Here is a 25,599-nt window from a genome sequence, read left to right on the forward strand (position 1 = left end):
CTGCTGGAGAGGGATCAGAGGTCTCGGCAGCTTGAGGGGCTGCTACCCATCCCAAGTGTCCAGTGCTGCCTCTGCTCTCTGCCTTCAAATCTCTGCTTTTCAGTATTTGGAGTGCRTGTGCACAGAGCACTGCCTAATATTTTCGTTGAGAGTTGATGGGATTTCCAGCAAGGCCCTGCTTGTCCTTTGGTTTTGCCCTTCTGTCTGCTCTTGAAGATGGAAGTGGGTTTTTTTCCCTCTTGGAAGGTGGGTTATGTATCTAATCCACAGAATATTCTCTATTGCAAGTAATATTGATGCTTCTGTTCAGCCTCAGAGTCCAAGTTCCTTGTAACAGCATTAGTCTTGAGACAAAATAGCCACATTTTCTAAATTTAGTGTTACTACACAGTTGGATAACTGGCTGGAAATGATACATCATGAACCGCCTCTTCAGATTTGTTTTGTCCTTAGCAAATGCAACTTTCTCTGTCCTGCTGTAGGTTGTTGGAGTTGCTCTGGTTTCTCATGCTGTGGTACTGCCTTGTCTCAGTGAACTGTCTGTAGTTTCAGTTTAAAACAGAAAGTGGGAGTAAGGAAGAGGGAGGAATTTCCATCCTGCCTTTAAAACTTGCTTTTGTGCTTTTTGTTACCTAAAGTCTGCAGATGTGGATGATTCATTTGCTTCTTGTGAGGAGTGGTCTGGACAACATTTCAAGTGTATTCCAAAGATCTTGGGAAGCTCTTCTTAGTTGTAGTAGTGCATAATCACAGAACTTCCTCGACTGTGCATCTCTGTACATTCCTGAAATACAAGAAAGAAGAGAGCAGCCTGTGGAATGCCACAGCAGGGAAGGTGACACCGTACAGGGAACACCAGCATTCCTGGCTGCTTAGATTAGGAAGAAACTTCAGGATGTTTTTTTTAGTTCATTAACTAATATTTTATCATCCTAATGTCAGTGTTGTAGGATCTCATTTTGTGTTAAAATTGGACAGGCAGATCCAGAGCGTGTCGTTGGCTCTGTAACTAATTTTTCACCCACAACATCTGACCTCCATAGCTGATTCGGCTTACTGGTGCTTTTGACTCTGTGGCCAGAAACTTCCTCTGTTTAGTTTTGTATGGTGGTGGGGATTGTGCTGGTACATGACAGAGAAAAGTGTCACTTGGTTCACAAATGGAACCTGCKCTGTAATGATAAAGCAAAGTGCAGGGTGACTTTATTGTAACAAAATGTGCGCTCCCTGTGAGCGCTCCAGGCTGGTGCTGCTGAGGGCATCAGTTCAGGAGCAGCCTGCTCTGTGTCTCAGAGTTCTGTTRAAGAGTTAACACTTTGCTTTGATTCCTTGAATTAGGAACCTGTCCCAGTCTGGATGAGAAACATTGTAATTTCTAGTATAAACATGCAAACAGTTTACACCCATCTCTTCTAGTAAAAAGCAAATCTGGCTCCGAAATAGCTGCTTGTCTTTATAAATGTGCTATTATGTAGTGAAGCACAGTTATTTTTTCCCTTTGCACCCTCAGACTGTGTATCACTAACTTCCTTCCCAGAGAGACTCTTTCCCCACTATTCTGCAGCCCTTGTCCACACCTACTCCAGTTCACACCGTGAACTTTCTTCATCAGAGTTGGCTCTGGCTGCCCTSATCAACCTCAAGTACCTTGTTGAATGCTGTTAATGTTTCTTTCCTGAGCCCAAGTGTTAGATGAAAACTTTACAATTTCGATATCAAGCACTCGTTGTATTTCACAGGAGTATTTTGTGATCTGCTCTCATATTTCTTATTCTGTTGAGGAGCTTAGAGAAAGATTAATTTATGGGAAATAAATATCACCAATATGGTAATTGCTCTGGTCACTGCAATGCATGTATAAACTCTTTAGTCAGAGGAACCTGTTTTTTTTCAGTGTTGACACTTGAACTTTGGAAGAAATCCAGGCTAAATTCCTGGCTTCCTCTTAATTGTGCTGTGTATATTTTTTTTTCTATTCTCAGTAACATAATTTAGTACCGAATTGCCATCCATAGATATTGGTTACCATTTGAAAYCTATCTGCTTGTGCACAATGGTTAAAATAATTGTGATTTGAATTTCTTCTTATGTTAAATTTGTGAATGCAGCCCAAGTGTGTGTTGCACTAATTCTGTGTATTCTGCTCTTTAATTGACCCTGGGTGCAAACACACCACATGTATTCACACCTAATGTCTGCCTCACAGGGATGCTTTTGTTTTTTTTTGGTTTGTGCCCCATGCAGTTGCTTTCTCCTGAGCTCCAGCAGTCTCTGTTTACCATATGTACAGCTGTGCAGGGCAGCTCTGGGGAGGAAATACTCTTATCTGAGAGCTCCCARAGCTGCCATACTCCTGCTCTAGACTGAGCACTTCAAACCGAGCCACAAAGGCTAGTTTTATTCTGCTAATGGTTGTGAAGATGATTGGAAACCCAGCCTGCTGGGTCTGACAAACTTGTTTGACCTTGGCCATGGTCAGTTGTGTAGAGAGGTCTCATCACCCACACTACCTCTGACAGTAATCATTGAGTGCACTTTACTGACCTGGTGACTGACAAGAATCTTAACTTTCTCTTATGCTAATCTCTTCTAATCTGGCAGTGATAAGTGCTTGCTGTCAGAAGAGCTATGATGAGAAATGAAGGGACTGAAAAATCAGCTTTAAAGGTGGTATTTGGAGGGCAGATTCCCATCTCTGTGCTCCTGTACCTGTTCTCTAAATGTCTGTTGTACACTTGTGCTGCTGATGGGGCAACATGCTCAGCGTGGAGAGGTCTTCTTTCCCAGAACTGGGATCTTTGACTGCTTAGTACTGTTTGGATTCAGTGAAAGCATTTATGAGCTGTCTTAGAACTCTGCTGTGTGACTCCCTTCTGCTTCTTCTTGCTGCTGGAAGAATTTGTGATGGTGGTAGTGAACTGAACACCCCAGGAGCTGGGCAGTCCACACTTTTACTGGAAAGCAGCCTAAGGAATCTCTATGAAATGCCAATTGTTCTTGTTAGTGCTGCTAACTTAGCCCAGCTTTAGCACAGTTGAGGTCTGATCTGCATTGCTGGCAGCACCTGAATAAAGCCTTAAAACAAAAGATCAAGGATTAGAAGCAAAATTATRTTCAGAGCATTGTTGTCCAACCTGTGTGTGCTACTGAACGTGGTAGAAAAGACAGCAAATTGCAGTTCCTRAGTATTTGCTAGCTGGGCTCTTGGCTTGGCTGGTTCCCGCAGTGCTATAAGAGGATAAGGTACTGCTGCTGTACACAGAAGTTTGCTGTAGTAGCAGGTTGTTTTTTTCATAGCTCTTGCTTTGATTTTGATACCATTTGGCTGTTTCAAGAGGCCCTGAAATGTTCATCCCCTTTGGTTAGGTTTAGTTTTCTCCTCACACCTGGAGAGACACAAAGACCCTTTCTCTTCACATCCCTTATCTTTGCTGTTTTCATTGTTCTCTGGGCATTAAGTTATTCAGGGCAATAGTATGTTCATTGCTCTTGAGAATGGTCCCTGCCTGCTCTGGATGGCTGGCAGGGCATCTATTTGCCCTCTCAATTTTCCAGTTCATCAGAAAAAGAGCCCTAGATATTCTCAAAATGCTTAATTGGTTAATTATGACCTTTTAGCATGGGAATGTTGCATCTGATCTGAGGAGTGATGTTGAGCTGAGCTTTTAGGTTTTCCTGCTAGTGAACAACACTGGCAGGTGAGCTAAAAGGTCATTTCCCCCCCACTAAATTGCTTTAGGGTGTATAAAATGAAGCAGGATTATCTRTGTTCTGAAGAAGAGTTAAACAAAGGATGTTTCTTCTGTTCTCATATGGAAATGAGGCTCCAGGAGAGACGTTGCAAGGTTAGTATGTACTGTGTGCATACCTAGTGCTGCTACTTAAGCTCAGTCTCATGCAAACAGCGCCTTTGAATTTATCTTGTGCTTTCAGGAAAACAAGGCACCTGCCACGTTCAGCTACGGTGTGATTTAGCTAAGTGGCAAATGTTCATTAGAGACCAGGAAGAGCTTTTAATCAGAAATGACAACACGCAGTGTGTGATTTGCACCCAGGCCTTGAGTGATGGGTGAAATCACCCTTCTCAACACCCACCTTGCTATAAATAGCTGTTTTCACTGGGGGCAGGTGCTACTGAAATGTCACTTGGGTGAAATCTGAGTGATGTGTTGAGTGTGTGTCTCAGAGCAGGGAGAGGCATTGTCTTCGTCGGATGTATTGAAACGTGTGTGTCTCTGCCAAGAGATGTTGTAATGGTGAGATAGATATCGATCAGAGCTGCTCTTGAAGTGTTTTGAAACTCTGATATTTCCTTGAATCATCTCAGTGCCCCATTCACAAAAGCTGCTGTTGTTAAAATGTCAYGCTGATAGGTATGTATTGTTTTTATCCCACCCTATTCCTCCACCATAAGTGATTTTTTTTTTCAGGAAACTCTATACTTTTTTAGTTACCTAATTTTGTGCACATCACAAGGGCTTTTTTTTTTTTTTTCCTCTATTATTGTGAACAGAAGTGTTGTTTGAGTGCCCAGACAGTTGGTAACATCTGGCAGTCTGCTTTTTGGTGGAGTGTCAAGTATCTTCACAATTCTCTTTTTGTAATTGTCCTCTGAAAGAGTGAGCCATGGTGACTTCCCCATTGGAATATTTATCCATGACATGCTGTCTCTGCAGTGTTGCTGTGGGACTATACTTCTGACACTGAGGGTTCCTGCAAGAGGAARATTACTGTATGTCTTGATCCATCCATTTAGCCCTGGAGTGTTTCTTGARCTTTGTGGAAGGGTCTGAGATGGGTACATGTGGTGGAAGAAAAGTAGGATTCAATTGCAAATTGCCATTATTACAATCAYTTTCTGATATGAACTCTACCAATCATGACTTACACTTGAGATGAGAGCAGCAGCTTCTTTTTAAACTTCATTGACATTTTTTTTTAAAGCTACTGCATGAAAAATGTCTTCGCTAGACAAAGTAGATTAGGGACTTTTGTATTACATGCWTTGATTTTAAGCAGACTTCCAATCTTTGGGCTGTTCCTGTTCAAAAAGTGCATGACACTTAGATGCTTTAACACTGAGATGCTTAGAGGCTTCTGAGCACCTGGCTGGAGAACTTGGASACCCAAAGCCCAAGGAAGTTATCCCTGTGTTGCCCTTCTGACAGTCAAGGAGGATTTTAGTGCAGATGCCTGTGGGTGATGGCATTGTGGTGACAGTGTAATCTTGAGAAGGCTCTGGAGCATGGCTGTGGTGGCAGACTGAAGCATTGATGGGCAAGTGTGTACCAAACCTCTTGTGAGTTATTTTTAGTAATTTACATTTCTGTGTTACCATCTACCTCAGCCTGGGTTGCTGACCAGACTGAAAGCTAGGAAAAGCTCTGAATTTGGGGCTGAAATTGCGTGTGTGTGGTACATGGTGAGCGTGCTTTTTGCACATAGCAGGGTTTGGGAGCTTGTTTTCATTTTCCCAAGCTTGGCACACGGGATAGAGTAGTTTGAGAGAATGTGCAGTGCTGAGCAGCACCAGGAACCTGAGAAGTGCTGGTGCTGCAGTGAGGGGGTGGATGTAGTAGAAATGGTGTCTGTGGTGCTGGGTCCTACTGCAGAGAGAGACTCAGGTCTGTCCTGCCTTCGGGAGYCTGGATTTGGATGTGATCTGGCTGCCAGACCTGCATAGCCACAGCCATAGTGCAAAGTCCTTTTTACTGACACTTCCCAGCCAGTGTCTCAGAAGAGCTGCCTGGGAAAAGGAAGGAGTTTGTTCCATAAAATAGGAGAGGATGTGCTTGTTTCCTTCCAATTACAAGGAACTTTAAGCCTGATCTCTCCTTAGTTTGTTCTGTTTGGAGTGATACGAACTAAAGGAAAAACCGTGGGATTTTCTTCATCTGTGGTTTTCTTACCCCGCCCCTGGTGATCTCATATCTGTTTAAATCGGAGACCTATTTCTGTGYAACATAATCCTTGTTGTTTTGTGACAGCTTATTGTATGCACATTCTCTGTGCATCTCCTGCTCTTAACTGCTTAGTGTGTACCAAAGCAGGAGTTATTTTTACTGCTGTCAGTGCTGTTGAGCTTTGCAGCACTGGGCGTATCCTGTTCTGCATCCACGAAGCAGGCAGCCTTCAGAGGGATCAGGGACCTGYACTGCTGCTCGTGATGGAGAGGGCAGAAAAAGGATGAGGCTCAGCCTATAAAAACTGTTGTGGTTTTGAATGTCTAAAATTTATGCGGGATTGAAAAACGTTGGATCTGAAACACACCGTGATGGGGAGAATGCACTGCTCAAATCTGTTTTCCAAAGGCCGTGGCAGTGAGGTTTGTTATTCTGTCAGTCCTTTTTTCACCTTTTCTCATTTCCTGTTGCATTCCTGATGACCTCGRTGTGAGCTGTTGTCCCTGATGCCCTCTGACAGACTCTGTCCATGTCCCTGCTGTGCCATGGGGAAGCTCTGAGCAGCTCAGGCTGCAGCCCTGAGGGATGGGCCTGGCTCCCTGGATACACTGCCCCAGAACAGCTTTAAGAAATTCCTTCTCTTTTGAACTTTGTGGTTCATTTTGGTTTCTTGGGGACTTCCTTAGGGTGGGTTGGGAGTGTTTTGGGGGTTGTGGTTTTTGCCAGCTCTGCATTAGTAGAAAGGAGAGGCTGTGGCTTGGAACCAGTCTCAATTTTCCAAAGCTTGTGGAAAAGAAGGGTTAAGTGTAATCCTTACATGTGAGGCCTTTTGTATTTTAATGTAGCCCATGAGTCTGCTGGTCTCTGTTCTCTTCACTMACGGCTCACAGGCCCCTTTACTGTGGCCACAAGAGCTGAGCTTGCTGAGTGCCCCAAAGCCACCTCCTGGATTTGTCTTCCTATTCAAATCTGAGCTTGACTTTAGTTTCTTCAGGAGACAAGCTCTTGTCCAACAAGGTAAAGCAGCTCGCCAGGCTCACTGGGGGCATGTGGAGGCTTTGGTGTTCATAAATCCCAGTGACTCTGAAGCAGAGAGTGCCCATCAAATCACACTATAGGTATACTGTCTGCTCTTATTTGAACCTGGTGGCTTTTTTACCGCTCTCTCCTAGAGCTTCTCTGAGCTATGTTATCCAAAGAGACATGAGCCCCCTCCATCCATCCATCCCTGCTGAACCCTGAAAAAATGCTGGAGCTGATTAAAGAGGCACATTCCCTCTGGAGATGGGGCTCCTTTGAGCAAAGGAATGTAGGTCATGGTTAAGTATATAAAATGAAAAAAGACTCCATTGTAGTGGCAGCATTTCACCACAATAATCCAGTGAGGTCCTTGCACTRATAGAAAACCTGTTCTTATATGTATGCTATTTAATATGACTCATTAAACAAGCCTAATTAAACAGCAGCTTCAGCCCTACTAAATGCCATGGCACATACAATCCTTGAGGCTTTAGGGTTGGCATCCTGACCAGTTCATCCTCCTGTGTGCCATGTTTTCCCTGTCCAAACCATAATTCTCAAGTGTCACTGCCCAAGGCCAGGGTAAAGGAATACAATGAGGTTTAAAGTCTCGTTAAATACCTGATAGGATAAAGGTAACATTGCATCCCATCCATGATAGTCTGAGCCAGACAAAGAGCTCCAGGGTGATGGGACATGAATCCAAATGGAGGAATTAAGTGGAATGGAAGCTGGCTGTGTGTGGAGAAGGGGGTACTCTGTGGTCACTGCTGGAGTCTGTTGCAAAAGTGTGTGTTGTAACAAGCAGGAGACCGCCTAATGCACACCTGATAAGGGCGGTATTCCCTGAAAAATTCTGACAGGAAGATAAGGAATGCCTGTCAACAGCAAGCCTCAGGCTGGTGGTTATGCAAATGTTCATGGTTGAGGACTTTTCACTACTGCTTTCTGGATTTTGTGCTAAGAGCAGAGTGGGTCATTTCATATTCCTTGCAAAAGTGTCCCTTTGGTGGCTTTTTCTGTATACTCAACATACTTTTTAATCTTGACAGTATCTTGAGTACACRAGTAGATACTTGAGTATATGCAGAGTGTTCACCTTTGCATGGAGAAGTRCCATTTTCTTGGTGTATTATTGTTAAACTTGGTGTCCCCAGTTTACCAGTGCACCTGGTTTTTCATAGGGACTGTGTTCAGTCRCAGTGCTGCTGCATTTCAGTAGCTCATGGCACAGTAGCTTGCTGAGCAACCCTTTCCAAGTAAAAATCACTGTTGTAAGCATAGGAGTGTCCTGGCAGTGCCTCGTGTGACTTGRTTGGAGTTGCTGCTGGAGGTTACGTGTCCTGTTCAGGAGCCTGCCACATCTGAGTAGTGTACAGTGGCAATTAATGAGCAGGGGCAGTTTTAAGGAGGAACTTAGTTTGTGTGTTTAATTAGGAATGACAGGCCATATAATGCAGCCTAGGGCTTATCAACCCATGGATCCTTCCCAGAACATRGCTGGGGCTCAGCACCTCGGAGCAGTTCTGCTTACGGTTGTGCTAATGCTGTTCAGTTCATGCCATGTGACTTTTCAGCAACTCTGAAATCTGCTGTCCAGTCATTCCTTTCCTCAGTCACAGGCCTGCAGCTTTGTCCCTGTTTCAAGGGCTTTCAGGACAGTCCTCACTATGGCTTTTTGGCAGTGCTGGGTAAGGGCAGAGTTCTGTTAACCTCCATTTTTTGGGAAGAGGAGACAGAGTACTGCTTCAGCTGTCAGGGGAACAGAACCCTCTGTCATCTTCCAAGAGTGTTTTTATAGTGTTTGCAAATCTGCTCTACTGGTGTTTATGGCTCAGTGTTTCACTGGGGTTGTGATGAGCTGAAATCCCTCTTATAGCTGAAGTCATTAAAGCAAAGAACGTGTTATAAATATGGCACATAACAGAGTCTGGTGTTAAAGCAAAATACCCACTTATCTCCTGTATACGTGCATGGCAATATATCCTCAAAAAAGGTAATTTCGGGAAGTAGGCATCAAGTGAATTACAKTTCCAGGAAATATAGGGCTCCCTGTCAAGGATAACTGACTTGGTTTAAGAAGGTAAAATTTATTTTKCAGAGGAGGCTATTGATTAGTTTTTCACCAGACTGTTTTTATTGTTCAGTGTGTAGATGTAAAAGCATCCAGATGTACAAGGCATGCACTTGGAATCAAGCCACTGCAGGATGGGGATCAGTGGCTTTGTAATGGATTAGCTTCATCATTTGTCCTTAGTATTTTTATTTCTTGGTTAAGACATTTGCTGTTAGCACAAGTACAGTGCAGGACTCTGTATCGCATCTGTGCTAGGACCTGGTGCCTTTCTGYTGTGAAAAGTGCTCTGGATGCTTTTTTTGGAGGGGAAAAGCCTCTCACTGCCTGGCCGTGTGTCCATTTGGAGGCACAACTGCTGACTTTGGGCAAACGGGCWTTTACTGCTTTTTGCTTGTGCTATCTGGAGTGAGCACTTATTCCTCTAAGGGCATCCTCAGTAGAACTGCTTACATCCACCCAGATTACACTTGAGAGAGTCCACAGAGGCAGTGAAGGTGCTTTAGATGAAAGATCTTGGCTCCTCTCTGACCTTAGGCTAAGCTAGCCCATGTGAAGAGGGGTGGGAAGGACTAGAGGGGAACAAATCCAGGGGAACAAATCCAGTTTATAAATGTGAAACATTTGACAAAGTTTGCAAGTCAAACATTACATCCCCCAGTGCATCTTCTCTAACCAGCTCTGCATGGAMATAACTCACAGGTGATGTTACTGTTTGATGTTTGTCACATTGAGCCAAGAAGAGACTAAAGGCATTCTCCTGCTAAGAGCAGCTTCCTGATCTATATGCAAAGTGAAGGATGCAGCAAAGCATCGCTTAAAATAGTTTTAAACCCCAGTTTGGAAAATTCTGAGGCTTTAGTCTTTGACATTTGTGGGGAAACAGTCAGCTCTGAGGTGAGTTCTGCCTACAGTCAATCTCCCCTTGCTTGCCTGTAAGAGGTGACCTTTCAGAAATGTTTTTAGTGAAGGGTCAGTTCCAGGTCCCTCAGAAACACTTGTCTTGTTAAAAATGGAATATTTTACAGCATTCTGGTTGGTCTAGAAGTATGTTACTCCCCTGGGGACTCTTCAGATGCTGGGTCTCCTAAACACATAAGCCTTCCTTGAAAACTGGTTTTGAGTATCCTGGGAAATATTTTTTCCCAGTAATTTGTGATTGYGCTATGGCTGTTGGGCTGTAGAGCCTGCGCAGTGCAGAGGAGTATAAAGATATATTCCTACAGGAAGTTTGTAGTAGTCTATATATGTTATGTCTAGAGGAAAACCACACTGGCAGGTATCAATATGGGTAGAAAGGATTTTGCCCTTAAAAGCTGTGTAAAGGAGAACTTAATAATCTACCTTCAAGCAGRTTTAGAATGTGAACTGTTTGTGCATTGTACAAAACCAGGGAACATCTGGCTTGATTGCTCCTGTGGTTCCTGAGCCATTGCTGTAAGTGTTTATTTACACCAGGGGCTCGGTGAGTTCTGTGAGCCATCTCTGGATGTGCTGCTTGGTTGCTTAGTTCCCAAGGAGGAGATGGGGAGAAAAGAAGATTCCCCGAGCTATAACCTTGAATTATTGTCACATCAAATATGCTGCTGAATAGCTGAACCTGCAGAGTAATGTGGAGAGGAGAGCGGTGTTCCCATGCAGATGTTGGATGTTCTGCTGGGCAAATGCTGGGTTGTCTCAGGCTGCTGGCAGAAATCTGGAGAGCTTACAGTAAATCGTTTAGAAGTCAGCCAAGAAAACACCCAAAGGCAAAATGATACAGTAGTGTTGTATGATGACATTGATGAGTTTTAAATACAGTGTTGAAAGCTTTCTGCTCTGGCTGAGTTGGGAAGGAAGAAAAAGTCAGTCCAGTAGACTTACCTGTGCAAGGGCAGAGAAACAAGGCTTTGCTCCAGGGGTATTAAGTGCACGGCTTTTGTATTTCTGTCCCTATTGTACCATAACTGTCACCAGTTCTTGTTGAGATTTTCTCAGATTTATTGAAAGGAATTGAAGGTTGGTTGCTTCTGTATTACAGAGTGCATGAACAGGAGGCAGTGCATTAAACCTGCTGTGGCKGGGAGATGTTTTAGTCTTCCCCAGCCGTTCCGCAGGTGGTGGATCCACACCTCCCTAAAAGGGATATCACAGTGCAGGGGCTGCAGAAATCCAGCCGTGAAATAACTGGGCTTCTGTAGCTTGGTGTATGGATTCAGTAGGGGCTATTCCTCCTTTTTGTAATGGCCAATACAGCATTTATTGGGGGGGCGGGGAGCRGGGTGCGGCGATAATTGAAACTCTTTCAGTGAATAGAAAATGCAGCTGAGGTTTTTGGGCAATGATGCAATTGTGCTGCATTGTCCCAGTAGCATTCACACACTCTTCTGCAGTGTGAGCTGGGGGAGTGGCTTTGCTGTTTATCAGAAATAAATGCATGCACGGGGTACCCACACTGTCACTGCATTTTGGGTGGATTGTCTCTAGCATTCCAGAGGTTGCTTCAGCTGAATGTAAAGGCTTTGATTATTTTTTTCTAAGCAATGCCAGACTTAACTGTGGATCCAGCTGGCTCAGAGAGGCGTGTTATTTAATAGGAAGCCTTTGCAGAACGCTTGCTCTGCCTTGGAGCAAGCATTGGCCATTGCACCTCCTAAAGCAGTGTTTACTTCACTCTGTGCCAGGAGGGAGCGAGGTGACCCCAGACCTCTGCCCTGGCTGTGTCCTCACAAGGAGAGAGCGCCGCCAGTTTCCTTGACAGCTAAATTTGAGTGTCCCCAGAGTGCTCTTAATCACTAGCTGTGGGAACTGCCCCCAAGGCCAGCCTGAGCATCCTGTATTTCTCAGCTAAGCTAGCCAGGTCCTGATCTGCCTCTGGAATCCACTGCCCTCCCTCTTCTCCTCGGGTTCCAGGCAGCCTGTCTGTCCATGCAGCATTCCTACTATGYAACAGAGCACTGAGGCACTGCAGTGTGTTTGGGGAGTGTGTTCTGCRTGTGASATCAACSAGGAATATTTCTCCAGGGGGATGCTCTGATTCCAGAGCAGGCATGAAACTCGCAGAAGGTACAAGGGAGGCTGAGCAGCTCCATGCACTCGCTGCCTGGGATTGACTTGGGAATGTGGCATGACACAGCATTTACTGTGCTTTCAGCTACAGCTATTTATACATTGCTTTTCAGGGTTATTTTGTCTCCTCTAGGAGATTCTGTACTTGATAAAGTAATCTTGCTCAAGTTTTTTAAATTTGCTGAAGYTCCTAGACCTAGAACAGTATTTTGGCTCTGTGGCAGTGATCAGCCATCGAGTCCAAACAGGGCTGAATATGAGGGAATTTTTTCTTTAAAATACGTCTGCATTCAGTCCCCTAAGGTAATTTGACCTGCAGACTGGACTTGCATTGGGTCTCACATGTGAACTAAAACAGGCACACTAGGGATTTAAGGATAACACACTAATATCTTCCCTCTTTCCTAGGAGAGAAAATTACAGCAATTGTGAAACATTGCTGTCTGTGGGGGAAGGGACTCCTGTGAGGGTGGTAGTGGAGGCTCTGGGTGAAAGAAAGGGAAAGGAGAGTGGGCTGTATTACACTAACCATCCTGTGTCAACCTCCTACGTTCGGGTGTCGCATGGCTGACATCCTATCAAAGAGCTCCGGCTGTGTCCAGAATTTTAAGCAGCTTTATAAATAGTGTTGCTCAAACTGCCTGTGTGTGCAGAGACTGTGAACGACTGGGATAGACCAAAATATTATTGGTTTAATTTTTGAAGCAGTCCAAAAATGGGAGCGAGAAAGAGTAGAAACCTGAAGTGTAGAAACACCCATGGATTATCTCCTTCCTCTGCAATGCCAAGTACATCTGGGGGGTCTGTGAGAGAGGCAGCATTGCTGGAGATGGCAGGCTGTGAGACTTGCAAGGCATGAATATGTGAATCTTGTTAAGGCATCTGAAACCATTCTTTCTCTCCTACTTGCCTGATGTCTTCCTTCTTGCAGGTTATGCTGTGTCTGAATAATTGTGAACAATTAGGAGCTAATTTAAATGGCTGGTTTGTATTCACAGCAGCAGCAAATGAGCTAACCAGCTGGAAAGCAGACACGGTGATTTTCTGTTGATAYGTCTCCCTCTTCTTTTTCCCTGGCAGTTTTTGCAAGGTGGATTTTTTGMTGTGGGCTAATAAGGAGTTTCTCCTGCACGCTGCTGACCTGATTGCATGGAGAGGGAGGATGCTTTGTGCCCTAGCACAGTTACCACCAAACCAGCAGAATCCAGTTTGGCTCAGCAAAAGAGCCCCCTCAGTTTGCTCCAGGAATGAAGCAAAGGAGTATTTTTTTATGGATATACTCTTTGCTGCTGCTCCCAAAGATGTAGAAAGGTGAGATACACCTGTTGTGCTTAGAGAGTGAATTGGCCAGCAACAGTCACACAGATTTCCTCACAGCAYCCTTTTTATCCTCTGGAAAGCCATATGGGGGTCTGAGCAGCCCCACTCTTCCTTCCAGACCTGGCAATGTGGCCCAAATGCAGCTCAGAGTGGCCAGTGACTAATTTCTGTGCCATGATGCTGTCCAGATGGCATTCCCATCCATCCAGGTCCAGCAAGAACCCTGGAAAACCTGTTGCAAAATAACTGCCATCTCCTGCCCAAGGCAATAATTTGAGGAATTCTTTTGCTTCAGGTAAATGAAAGAGCTACTGAACAGAATATTTTTGCACACAAGGAGGAACACAGCTTAATTGGCAAGTTAAAATAGTGGGCTGTTGGGAATCCTGGGAATCCAGACCGGGGGCTGAAATGGGCTTCTCTTCTTCCTGTCACACTGGATGGTGTCAGCATCCGGGTGAGCTTTACCTCAGGGCAGTCTCTTCTAGCAGTCAAATGCACCTCCTTTAGACTTGCCCAGATGCTGCCAAAGGAGCAATACAGCCATTGCTTTCAGCTGCATGCTCAGGTGTTCACCAAAGCCTCTGCAGCCATTCCTTAGGTCCTTTTGGAACCAGGCATCTCTTGACAAGCTGAGCCCAGGCATGTGTGGAGCTGCTGGGCTCCTCACAGCAGTTTTCTCCCTGGGGATTGCAGCTTCTGATCTGTGCTTCTGAGGGAGCCTTGAGGCAGCCTCTGTGAGAAGTTCTGGCTGATGTGTGGATAAAATGTTGTCCACTTGTCTGCTTACTGCTCCCAAGCAGCTTCTCCTGTGCCTTAACTCCAGTCTCCTGCGGTTTTCCTCAGGTAACAGTGCCATCTGGTGCTGGAGCACTGCTCTTGGTCAAGCTYTCCTCAAATTCTTAGGCAGAGGTGGTAGGAGAGTATTGTTTTCAATCAGCCATCTTACTCCAAGAAGATCAGAGAGGGGGTCRTGTAATCATCCATGCTGTTGGGACATTGCACCTGGAGATGATTCTTTTGTCTTTCCTCTAATAGCTGATGTTCCCAGAACTGCTGTACCCAGAGGACTGAGTATATGAGACRAGAACTGTAAACACCGAGAAGGGAGATAATTTTTTACTATAAACTGCTAAGAACTAAAATCCAAYATTTAGATTAAATTCTGTAACTGGGGACGTCTTTGAAAGATTCCCCATAAGACTCTAAGTCACTTCCTAGTCACTAAATCTTCTCTTGAGAGATCTTTATATATTTTGTTAATCATATATATGTACTTCTAAGTTTTATCCTTGCATATCTTYAGCTGTATAGAGCATCATTATATTCATGCTTCCTGAATTATTTTTACTTTCTATTTTTATTTCCCCTAAAGTTTTGTAAACCTTTTTGCATACACAGGGTTTGATTGGGCTCCCAGATGAAAGTCCTGGTTATTGTTTGTTGGGAGTGAGTATATGGAATGTACTGTTTGAACAAACAGTGCTTGGTGACAAGGTTGGATAAAGTCAAACGTTTCTGTAATTTTTTTCTTTAGGTACCAGGTTGTCTTTGCTTCTTTCCCCCTTTTTCGGGCATCTAACCCAGGCTGACACATGGGGGTGTGTGGTGGTGTTCAGCATTTGCACACCAGATAGAAAAGTGAGGCTGAGGATAGTGAAGAGCTCAGAGTGGCTGTTGTTTATGCAGCTTTGCTTTTCTGCTTCCAGGATCCTCCTCTCTCCCAGCCACATTCTCTCTTCTGGGAAATGCTCCCAAAGCTACTTCTTTTCGTTTAAATAACAACCCAGTAACCTTCCTGTTGTGTTATCTTCCTTCCCTTGAATTACTGCCTTGTACTTTGTTTTCAGAGTGGTGCATTCACTAGGMCAGGGAATCTGTCTGTGTTCTCCAAAATGTCATGTAATATTCAGAGCCACAGAAAAATATGCAGAGCCACAGAAGTGATTTGTTGCCAGTAAGATAAATAATACTTCTTGGACAAGGGAAATCCAAGTAAAAGATTTACTTTTGCGTAGTAAAAGAGTTCTGTTAAAGCCAGATTCTTCTGCTCCAAAGCRCAGCATTTACCCATGTTATAATTACAGTGAACTTTTGTTTCATCCAGTGWTTTGTTCAGACTTTTTAACCAAATTCCTCCTCTTGGAAAAGGAAAGTAGAATCTTTCAGGGTCTTTCWGCCAGAAGGCTCAAAGGTGATATTTGTTGCGAGGAGGGGAAGATCCTGCATTATTTGGCTATGACTGAAAGACCAGACCTTTGCTGTGAAAGTAGTTTTGTACTTTATTACCCAAAAAYAATGTAGAGGATAAAAAACAATAGATTGGTGTGGTCAGAAATGTGGACAGGAACAAAAGTAGCTACAAGTCCATTGCATGTAGATGTGAAAATAGGGAAGACTCAGGAAGCTTCAGGCTGAAGCTGAAAGGGACTCAAGTGAGTGAATTCAGGTTTCTGTGTCTCCATAATATGTCATAAAGACAAATTACAGAGCTGTCACTTTGTCTTATGAGAGCTSCAGGTCCCGAGGGAGGCTTCTCAGCGTTGGGAGATTATCAGAATTAATGACACAGCTGGATTTTGAAGCTGCTGTGTTACAAACCTTCCTGCACCTCTAGCAGTGTCAAAAAGGAACAGKGATGTGGAGCCAGTTCTCATTTTTCAGATTGCCTGGTGTCCTGTGGGTGTTGCAGTGGCTTCTTTTCTCTGCTGCCTTCCATGAACTCACCTGCCTGGTGTTTGCTCAGTGACTCCTTACATAATGGCAGGTGCTGCCTGGCGCTGGGAGCCCTGGATATAATTYGTGTGTAATTAGATAAAAAATCATGCTCCCTTAGTATAGGGGGTTTAGAGTTTTGTAGACATTCAGCTGGTGACTGGCAAGTGTTTTAGAGCAGTGTGTGCAGGCCGGGAGCTGGAAACTGCTGTGTTCACCCCTACCACTGATGGGATCTTCATRAGCTAATTAGGAAATTCTGCTTTAGGCCATGCTTTTTTCTTGTTTTCTGAAAACAATGTTATGCCCAAACTGTATGATCAATCCACAGTAGTTTGCAGGTAACAGGCACTACTTGGGGTTGGCTTAGTGTTGACTCTCAGTTTGTGCTGCTGTGGATGTGCTGAGTGTTGGATGATTGGCAGATTCAGAGCTGCTGGTTTCGTGAACAAAAGAATTGTAATCTGTGATCAGGTGACTGCCTGCAGGTAGAGCTGCTGTGATGCAAAGCTGTCTTGGTTTCATCTTAGCCTCTGTGAAGTGTTTTGAAGCATTTATTTCAGATCAGGGGAGTATTTTAGCACCCCCTTGCCGACCTCGCTTCTGTCCTTCCTACTCTTGAAGTTAATCATCAACCTGACCTTTCACAGAAGGGTGTTTTGCACTGCCCAAAGCAGCCTCATGAACAAGCTTTTGGACTCTTATGCAGAATATAGGAAACAAAGATCCTGCTCATTGTCCTTCCCCTGCTTTGACCAAACCAAAAGGAACTGTGTGTTCCTGAGTCACTCAAGGTTTTTGAGAGTTAGTTCAGTACAACTCATATTAGTCATGTTGAACAATTTTTTAATCTCCTGATGCAATACCTGAGTAACTCTCAAATATTTTCTCCTTTTGTGATTCTTTGAGTGCTTTTAGATGACAAGCAGTATTGTGATATTATGCAAATGCAGTGTGATGCTGTAGTAAAATGGCTATAAATCTCCATGTGTCTGTAGGTTGCTCAGAGAAGCTGTGGCTGTCCCATCCCAGGATGTGTTCAAGGCTGGATTGGACAGGGCTTGGAGCAACCTGGGATAGTGGAAGGTGTCCCTGCCTGTCACAGGGGGTTGGAATGAGATGGTCTTTGAAGTCCCTTCCAGCCCAAAGCATTCTGTGATGATGATTCTATGATCTAAAGGCATTATTTTATGTAGCAGAGCAGTGACCAGCTCTGTTCTGTGGTGGTGTTGGAAGCCACCTACCACTCTTACATTTAGTACTTGAGCTGGTAGAAACTTAAACCTTGCCCCAGAAAGGTATAATTCTTCTGTAAGTAACACAGGAGTCTCCACAGCCTCCTGTCTCAAGCAGATTTTGAATTTTTTGAGCCACAGACTACTTCTGCTTGCCATATAGGAGTAGCCAAGAGATGGCATGGGCAGAACGTTTGTACAACTAATTTTCATAGTTTTGCAGCTGCATCCCTCAAGGGTTGTTTTTAAAACACTCTGTGTTGTGTAGCTCATTGTTTAGCTCTTCTGGGTAGTAGAATTTTAGTTCTCAGGAGTCTTAAGTGTCTAGTAATCTGTCTTCTGTCCCATTTTCCCATCTTTCTTTCCCATAAAAACCCAGCATGGCTGGAAACCTCCAGTTAGAAGTGAAGTAACGCGTGCCACTTCAAATGTCACAGTGTGAATCAAATCTGAGCTTCCAAGGGGTTCTCTGCTCTTGCTTTGTCGTCTCTCCTGCTTTTTACAACTGCTCATGTGCAATGCAATCTGATCAATGTAACAGAAGCGTTTCAAGGGAAGTGAACTTTGGATGTGGAACATATTTTTCCAAGAGGAGTATGTGATGCCATTGGTAATGTGTTGTTACTGAAATGATATTAAAATATCTTGGCTTCAGATCTTCTGGGTCATTGAATTTCTGAACCTTTGTCATCTAACTTGTTGTACATGYTATATTTGGACAGCTGACTTGCTTTTTTAGACACCTCATCTAGATTCAAAATAAAAACAGCTTGTGTTGAGTTGWTTGCTACACTGGTGTTTGAGTGGAAGTGAATAGGGGCATGTCATCAGACCTTGGAGTTAAAAAAATTAAAATTGGGGGATGCTGAGTTGGGTTGGCTGCTGCCAGCTGTGCTCTCTCCTGCACACTTCCATGAGCAACCATCCCACAGAGTGCCAAGGCAGCTCTGGAGCTGCTTTATTTTCTCCKGGTGCCTTGGTCTGAAGCTGGAGGTGGCCAGGACTTGCTACATGTAGTAGGAAAGTTTCCTCTTAACCTCCAGTAAGAGCCCTGCAGTGGTCCCAGTCACTAAYCAGTGCATTCAGTGGAGGTTTCCAGGTCACACCTTCAGGATTGGAGAAAAGGATCTATTTGCTTTCAGGTTTAGAAACCTGAAATGGGAAATGTGGTGCATTCTGTCCACTTTCAGTGGTGCTGAGAGGCCATCAGATCTTTCAGAATGCCTCCAAGGAGCCTGGCTTTCAGCTCAATGAAGCAAGGTTTTACCTTTCCCCAGCACCAGGCATTTGGATTTAGCTTTAACTGCTTATGAGCTCTGTACTGGGGTTTGGAGAGCTTTGTGGTGCCTTGTAACCTGTTGCTGCAGTAGCTGTTTTCCCTGTTTTTGCTCTTAACCTGTGGGTTTTCTTCATCTTCTGAGCATTGATGTTACGTGTTTCCATGGCAATTTCCAAGCTCTCAAGTAGGTGCTGTCCCTTCAAAACAAAAATGCTAATGTGGGGATTTTTGGACGCTGGCAGTCATGGTGTGCTGGAGGGATGTCCCAGAGAAGGGATTAATTTTTAACTCCAGAAGAGATTCACATAGTGACTTGCCAGGAGAAGCTTCCAGTGTAGTTTAAAAAAAACCTTGATACTGAGTCTAAAGTCCTAACCGTTGATGTTGAACAGAAATCATGKACTTAGTTCATCTCTCCTCCATCACAATGTATGCCTATTGTCACAAAAAGACAAGTGTGATATGTTTTCTGTGAATAAAATCTTTGCTTGACTAAAAAGGAGGCCATAGAATGGTAATACATCCAGAGGGCATTATTGTTTTTCCCCTCACACTTTCTTTCTTCATCCCATTGAGAAAACTCAAAACAAGTTTCACAAAATTACAAGTAATTTCTTCTTTTTTACTTATTTTTGTTTACAGTTGTGGGGCAGAGTCTGGGAACTATACTTTAAATGAGTTCAGTTACATAAAATATGTGAGAGTAGTGCTGGGACCTGTGAGAAGGACAAGTAGCCCAGACTGAATAGCAGTGACAGATCCCTGCAAGTCACAGCCTGGCTTCYCTGCCCTCATGGTGGCCATTCTGGCCTAGTCCTTGTTTAATTCCAGAGGCAGAAGCAGCTTCTATAATAGATAATTCACTTCTGACTCATAGGTGAATAAACATCTCAACCATCATACATCAGAGTTCAGGTCAGCATATAGAGTTTCACCTCCAGCATTGTGCTTTCCTCCTTTTTTTAATGGTGCCTTGTATTGAGATTTTTATAAGCAGTTAGCCATGTTTGTGTGCTTTTTTGCCTCCATCCATATGAGCTTGTTTCCAGAGCTCCTGTTTTGGAGGATGAAATTTGGAATGCATCTGGAATTGGAAGTGATGTTGTCACCACAGTGATTGAGTTGGAGGTAGAGGCTGTAGCATCACACTATCACTGTGGAGCAAATTTTATTCTTTATTGATCAGAAATTGCAGTTCTTCAGGTTGGAAAAGACCCTTGAGTCCAACCATTAACTCAGCACTGCCAAGCCCACCACTGAATAATGTCCCCAAGTGCTACAGCTGCCACCTTTTAAATCCCTCAGGTATGGTGAGTCCACCACTGCCTGTGCAGCCTGTGCCAGTGCTTGACAGCCTTTTTGATGAAGAAACTTTTCCTGATAYCCAGTCTAAACCTTTTCTGACACAATGTGAGGGTGTTTCTTCTTGTCCTGTTGCTTGGAAGAAGAGCCAGACCCCCACCTGGCTGCAACTTGTGTCAGAGTTGTGGAGAAGGAAAAGGTCCCCCCTGAGCCTCCTTTTCTTGAGGCTCAGCCTCTCCAGCTCACTCAGCTGCTCCTTAYAGACTTGTGCATCAGAATCTGAGACAGCACTGGCCGAGCATGAACTTTAACACTGTGAGTTGGCATTGGCAGCATTTACACTGGATCAGGTGCCCTCTCCCACAGCCAGAGTGCTCTCTGTTGCTGGGCAGCTGAGCAGAAATGCAGCTATAAAACCATGACTATCCAGGTGAAAGGTGTGCTCCCAAATCTATGTGTAGTTGAGTGTTGAGTCACAGTGCTAAGGTCTCCTGTCTTTCCTGGTGTCCCAGCGTGGGTTGAGCCTGCAAGGTGGAGCAGTCAGCTCCTCTGAAGGAATTTGTGTCCTGGCATATTTCAGACTGAGCAACCAAGGATTGCATGTCAATGCATTCAGCTTCTCTTCTGTGTTAAACTTGTCCCCACCTTCTGTTCTTGGGGTGTTTGGGGCAGGGAACAGTTTGTCCATCACTGCCTCCTGTGACAGCATTTCCTGCCTGGAGTGAAATGTGGCAGCAAACCAAAATGCTCTTTGCAGGCAGAGTTACCTTCTTCTATGTCTCCTGAAGTGAAATACCAAGATTCCTGCCCCATGCAGAAAAGAAACTGTCTGGGAATAGGAAAGGAAGGGATGTGCTGGCAACAAGCATGAGTGTGTCATCCTGAATCCTTTGTTGGATAAAACATTCTGGGGGATGGTGACACTGGTAGCTGGAGCCTGTGTGGAAGTGTTTTTGTTCACTGTTGGGTACCAATGATGTTATAAGCAAACCTGAGCTGCTAGTCAGTGAATTTAACCTCTGCTTTAGGTATGCAGAGAGTGACATGGGATTTATGCYACTACTGAGTATCTCCAGTGCTCAGTTTGTTTGGATTCACACCAGCCAGGGCTAGTTGTCCCTATATCAATCTCAGCAACTCCTCTATTATTTGCCACTGAACTTCAGAAGTGATTGTTGCCTGTTTACCTGCCACTATACTTGGCACCGGTGGTTAGTCCAAATCTTCAAAGCAAATTGCTCTGGTTTTGAGCCCTTGTCAGAAGGGAGCTGTTGAGATGAAAATTGGCATCATGTCTTGTGTTTGTTCAGTGGAGTTGAGAGGTTAAACCCAGAGAGTTACAGTGGGAGTTTAGCCCACCCCTGCCCAGGGATGTTTATGCCTCACTGCCAAATTGTTTGCAAAATTGAGGATCCAGTTTTCTTTCACAGACATCTCTCTCAACCTCTGCTGTTAATTTAAACAAACAAAACCCAAACCACAAAGATCTTGTTTCAAATGACAAGTTTGTAATAAGAAATTAGGCAAGTGGTTGAAAGCAGTAAGCTCCCAAGGCTTAATAAGTTAGTGCTCAGTGGAAATGTCTGCCCTCTCCCAGTCTGGCCAGTYCCAGGTGTAAGTCCTGATGACTCCCTTATTTCATTTGAGATGAGATGACTCAGCTGAGAAGGGGAACATGGTCCTGTTGGTGCTTATTCTCTATGCAGAAAATCAGAATTTGTGTATCCCTCCTGCTGTGTGTGGCTTGAGAGCATCATCAGCCCTGGTGAAGTATCAGGTGTTCTCCAGATTGCAGCTGCTGCCTTTTGATGAGTAAATTTGCTGTGGAGCTCAGGCACTGATTCAGTGCTGAACACCAAGAGAACATCTGAATAGCAAAGGAAATAAATGGGGCCAGAGCTATTCTRCCACTTCTTTTTGCAGTCAAGGCCCTAAGGAGCGTAAGTGACCCCAGGCTGGCTGTGTCATCCTTTTCCATCAGGGTAAAATATGTGTGCAGTGATGAGTGTCTTTGGTTTGCCTTATTTAACATTCATAATAGTGAATTTATTTTTTAAAAAGACAACACAAAAYACATCTTGCATTTGAAGAGGGAGCCCAGCTTGGCACACAGGAACATAAAACTCCACATAGCATCTCTGGGAAACTGCTATTCCTCATTTCTGGGGCTTTAACCAAGGCACGTGGCTAGAACATAAACCCAGCCATGTTAATACTGACTTTCATGGAGGTAAATATAGCAACTGAGCTGTGAGGACCTATTTAAAAGTGCTTCTGCAACAGAATTCCCTCAGTGCTGAGGGAGGGGGCTGTCCATCAGTTGATGATCACATCACTTTGGTTGTAAAAGGGGACAGGAGGAATGACTGAACTATTGTGTTTATCAGCAGTTATTCCAGCTTCCTTTGGTTGGGTTTCTTGTGGGTTTAGACAGTCTCTCGTGACACAACAAACMTGTGAAGTATTTATTGTTGATGCTGGCATTCTGCCTACTCCTTGGCTTGCTTTTCCTTGCAGCTGAGACAGGTGGGTCTGGYGCATGAAGCTGAAAATAGTTGTGCTGCCTTTATAAACCAAGAGACCTGAAAATAGGCTAAATACAGTTCCCCTGCAGAGAAAGTTTCATGCTTTGCTTAGGGAAGAATTAGTGTGATTATATTCTTGAGGAAGGATCACAAAATGGAAATGCTGCTGATTTACAGTTTCTGTGATTTACCTGCATTGACTAACCCAGAAATATTGCTGCTGCTGGGTAACATTGAATCACCTTTATTCAGTCTGRGTTCTTGAGGCTTCATCACAGGGAACAGAGCAGTAAGGCTCAGTGATGTGTTGAAATATAATGCATCAATTTAAGCTCTAATGCATGTTGAAATGAAATACAATCATACATTTGGAGCTCTGCAGCGAGATAACTTCAGTTAAAATACCCTGACTGCTGCTCATGCTTGAGCACTTACTGGAATGTGAATGTTGCAGGCTGATTCTGGATGTTCAATGGCTGCCTATACAGTACTTACTTCAACAAATAATTTTAGAAAGCAATATAAAAATTGATGTCTGTCTATATACCCCAGTGAGATGTGGGAGGCAATGAAAACACTTCTACAATCTGGAAATGGGCTGTGAGCTTCAGGTTTCCCACTCCGGTGTGGTTCTGACTCAAGAAGTTGGGTCTAAAAGCCTGGCTGGCTGGGTTTCTTCCTCTCTTACTGAAACACACAGTCAAGAAGATTGGTTTGATTCTGGATCCTGTTCTTGGATTATAGATTTGTCTAATTTAGAAAAGCAGGCTCTAAGCCAGGGAATGGGTTAGGATGAAATGCTGAGAAAGCACAGTGGATTTCAGGCTGGGGATGAACAAGGAAAAGCCAGGAATGCAGCAATAGTGACATGGTRGGCTCTGAAAGAGAGATGTGAAAGAGGCTCTGTGCCTGATGGTGCATTCATGTGGCACTTCCCAGAGCAGGGGGTGTGTAATTAGTGTGTTTGCAGGGCTCAGAGTGATGTTCCAATGCAGATACCTTCTGCATCACCAAAATGCAGATGAGGCTTCTTCCTGTTCAGCAGAGGGAGACTTTAGCTGAGTGCTGAGTTACTGGGAGGCTGAGCAAGCCTGAAATTGGAATTCAGTCTTGTGGCCTCCCTTAGGACATTATCCCACATGTATTGTTTTAGTGTATTTGATGGCAGCTGCATTTTATAGTTTTAAGCTTGTTGAAAACACTTAATGAAATAGCCTGTAAGTAGTCTTGAGGTCACTGAAACAGATGAAGGGCCACTTTTGGAAGGCCATCACTTGGTTAATCACCAGAGATTAATCAAGTGATAAAYATTTCCACTCCTGGTGCCCAAAGGTCTGTGTGAGCTGCTGTAGGGTATGTAAGGATGGTCCAATGACATTCTTTGTTGCCAGAATGAGCTCTTTGCCAGCAAGTGCTTTAGCAGGAGTTGGAATGAGCAGTGCTGAGCAGTGCTTTGACATTATCCATGGTCTTATTGATGTTTTGTTACTTGCATGGACCTGAGATCTTCTAAGTGCAGAAACAGCCATTTCTTTACCTTTTTTTTTTCAAGACAAGTGCTTGCTGCAGTGGACTTGTCCCCTATTCACCTGCCAGCCAAAACTTCTTACTGTACAGAACCTTGCTTCTAGGCCAAACGGGCTTTCCATTGTTTGGGGATATCTTGGGTGAGAAGTATGCAGGATGAGACACAGAACTGTGGTRTGTGTGCTGCTTCGTGTGTCTTCTGTCTTCTCTACTACATAGACTGGATGTGGGTAGGAAATGATGCGTGGTGCCGGCAGAGGAAGGGGAGAGGGAGACTTAAGGGGATGAATGAGTCAATGTCTGCACCCTTTTTGATGTGTCTGCTGACTTAGAGCACAGTCGTGGATGGATCCCCTGCTTGCTGATTTCAAACCTGTCAACTGGATTTTGCAAATGTGCCAAGGGGATTAACTGTGTATAGAAGTGCCTCAGCATCCTCTGCTGAAATCCTCCTCAGTCTGGAGGGTTGGGATGCTGTGCATTTGTATTTGTCATGTTATTTCTGACTGGGTATCATCTGGGGTCACTAAAGCCAATCTCTCCTTCTCTCCTTAGCTGAAACTTGAAGATCGCTCAGTGGTCCCTCGAGATGTGGTCAGACACATGAGCTCCAGTGTAAGTGCTCTTTTTCCTTTGTTCCTTTTTGATTGTGATACTGCTGCATGGATTTCTAGGACTTGCCAAATTGCCTGAATGGAACTGGGCAATAATGCTTTGAGCATGTTCTATTTTTAGTGTGTTGGATAGWCTTAGCTGCATCCAGTGAAAATGGAACTCTGCTGAGGTTGTCTCTCTACAGTTGCATATCTGCAAAGTCTCCTGGGCAAGCAGGAGATAATGGTAATGGTCAGGGAATGAGACAAGAAGCCTGTCTATGCTGCCATTCTTAAAGTTTTAAATTAATCCATTCTGAGATGTGGGGACTGTGGACCTGCTCTCCCAGACCTAACAGGGAGGTTGGTCTGGAGGCAGGTCCCACATCTGCTGCTTGCCTTTGCCTCTCTGTGTGCTCTGGTAGAGAACTGGAAGGGAATATTTTCAGGGAGACCTCACAATCTACAGTAAGCAGCAGCTTTTCCAGCTTCTCCCAGAAATACAACAAATCCCAACACTGCTGGAGCATCCAACACCACTTAGGTTGACAGCAAGCAATCTGGATCTTAAACAGCAGCTGATAATTGTTCCCTTTGCTCTTTCTGGATACTATTCTATGTCCCAGCCACTCTGTTCCAGTTTGTATGGCATTTGTGCCTATCACAGATGCGTGGATTTGTTTTTTATGTGGGAGATACTTGGGAGGTTGTTGAGTATCCATGTTCAGAGGGGATGTGCTCTCTTTAGGAGCTCAGCAAGGCTGGCAGTTTCTTGCTGTGGCTCAGAGTTAACCTCTAACCCTGAGCCATATGGCCCTGCCATGTGCTTGCCTCTATCTTCTCTTGACTTGCTTCCAGCAATGTGGCTACCAAGGCTGTGATGAAGGAAGCAGCTGGCCACTAACTGCTGCAGTTGCACCACATGGTGTGCAGCCTGGTGCAGGGATAGAGAAGGCTATTCTCTGACTTGGGTGACTTGTTTGGGTTTTTGTTTTGGTTGGGTTTTTTTTTTTTAAATAAAGCCTTTTTTGTCAATTAATGAAAGTAAACCCGCCCCT

General features: G+C 44.2%; 1 protein-coding gene across 1 annotated transcript in view; it reads left to right on the forward strand.

Annotated features, from left to right (window-relative positions):
• The window catches only part of UBE2O (ubiquitin conjugating enzyme E2 O), a 62,155-nt gene that overhangs the window by 8,695 nt on the left and 27,861 nt on the right, over positions 1 to 25,599 (forward strand). The window contains exon 2 of the mRNA XM_057378924.1: positions 24,504 to 24,563. Within this exon, the coding sequence (XP_057234907.1) occupies positions 24,504 to 24,563 (60 nt within the window). The remainder of the gene's footprint in view (positions 1 to 24,503; positions 24,564 to 25,599) is intronic.

The sequence above is a fragment of the Malurus melanocephalus genome, unplaced genomic scaffold, assembly GCF_030028575.1.
Source record: "Malurus melanocephalus ecotype Western Australia unplaced genomic scaffold, MMel_1.1 scaffold_381, whole genome shotgun sequence".
In the NCBI taxonomy this organism is placed as follows: Eukaryota; Metazoa; Chordata; class Aves; order Passeriformes; family Maluridae; genus Malurus; species Malurus melanocephalus.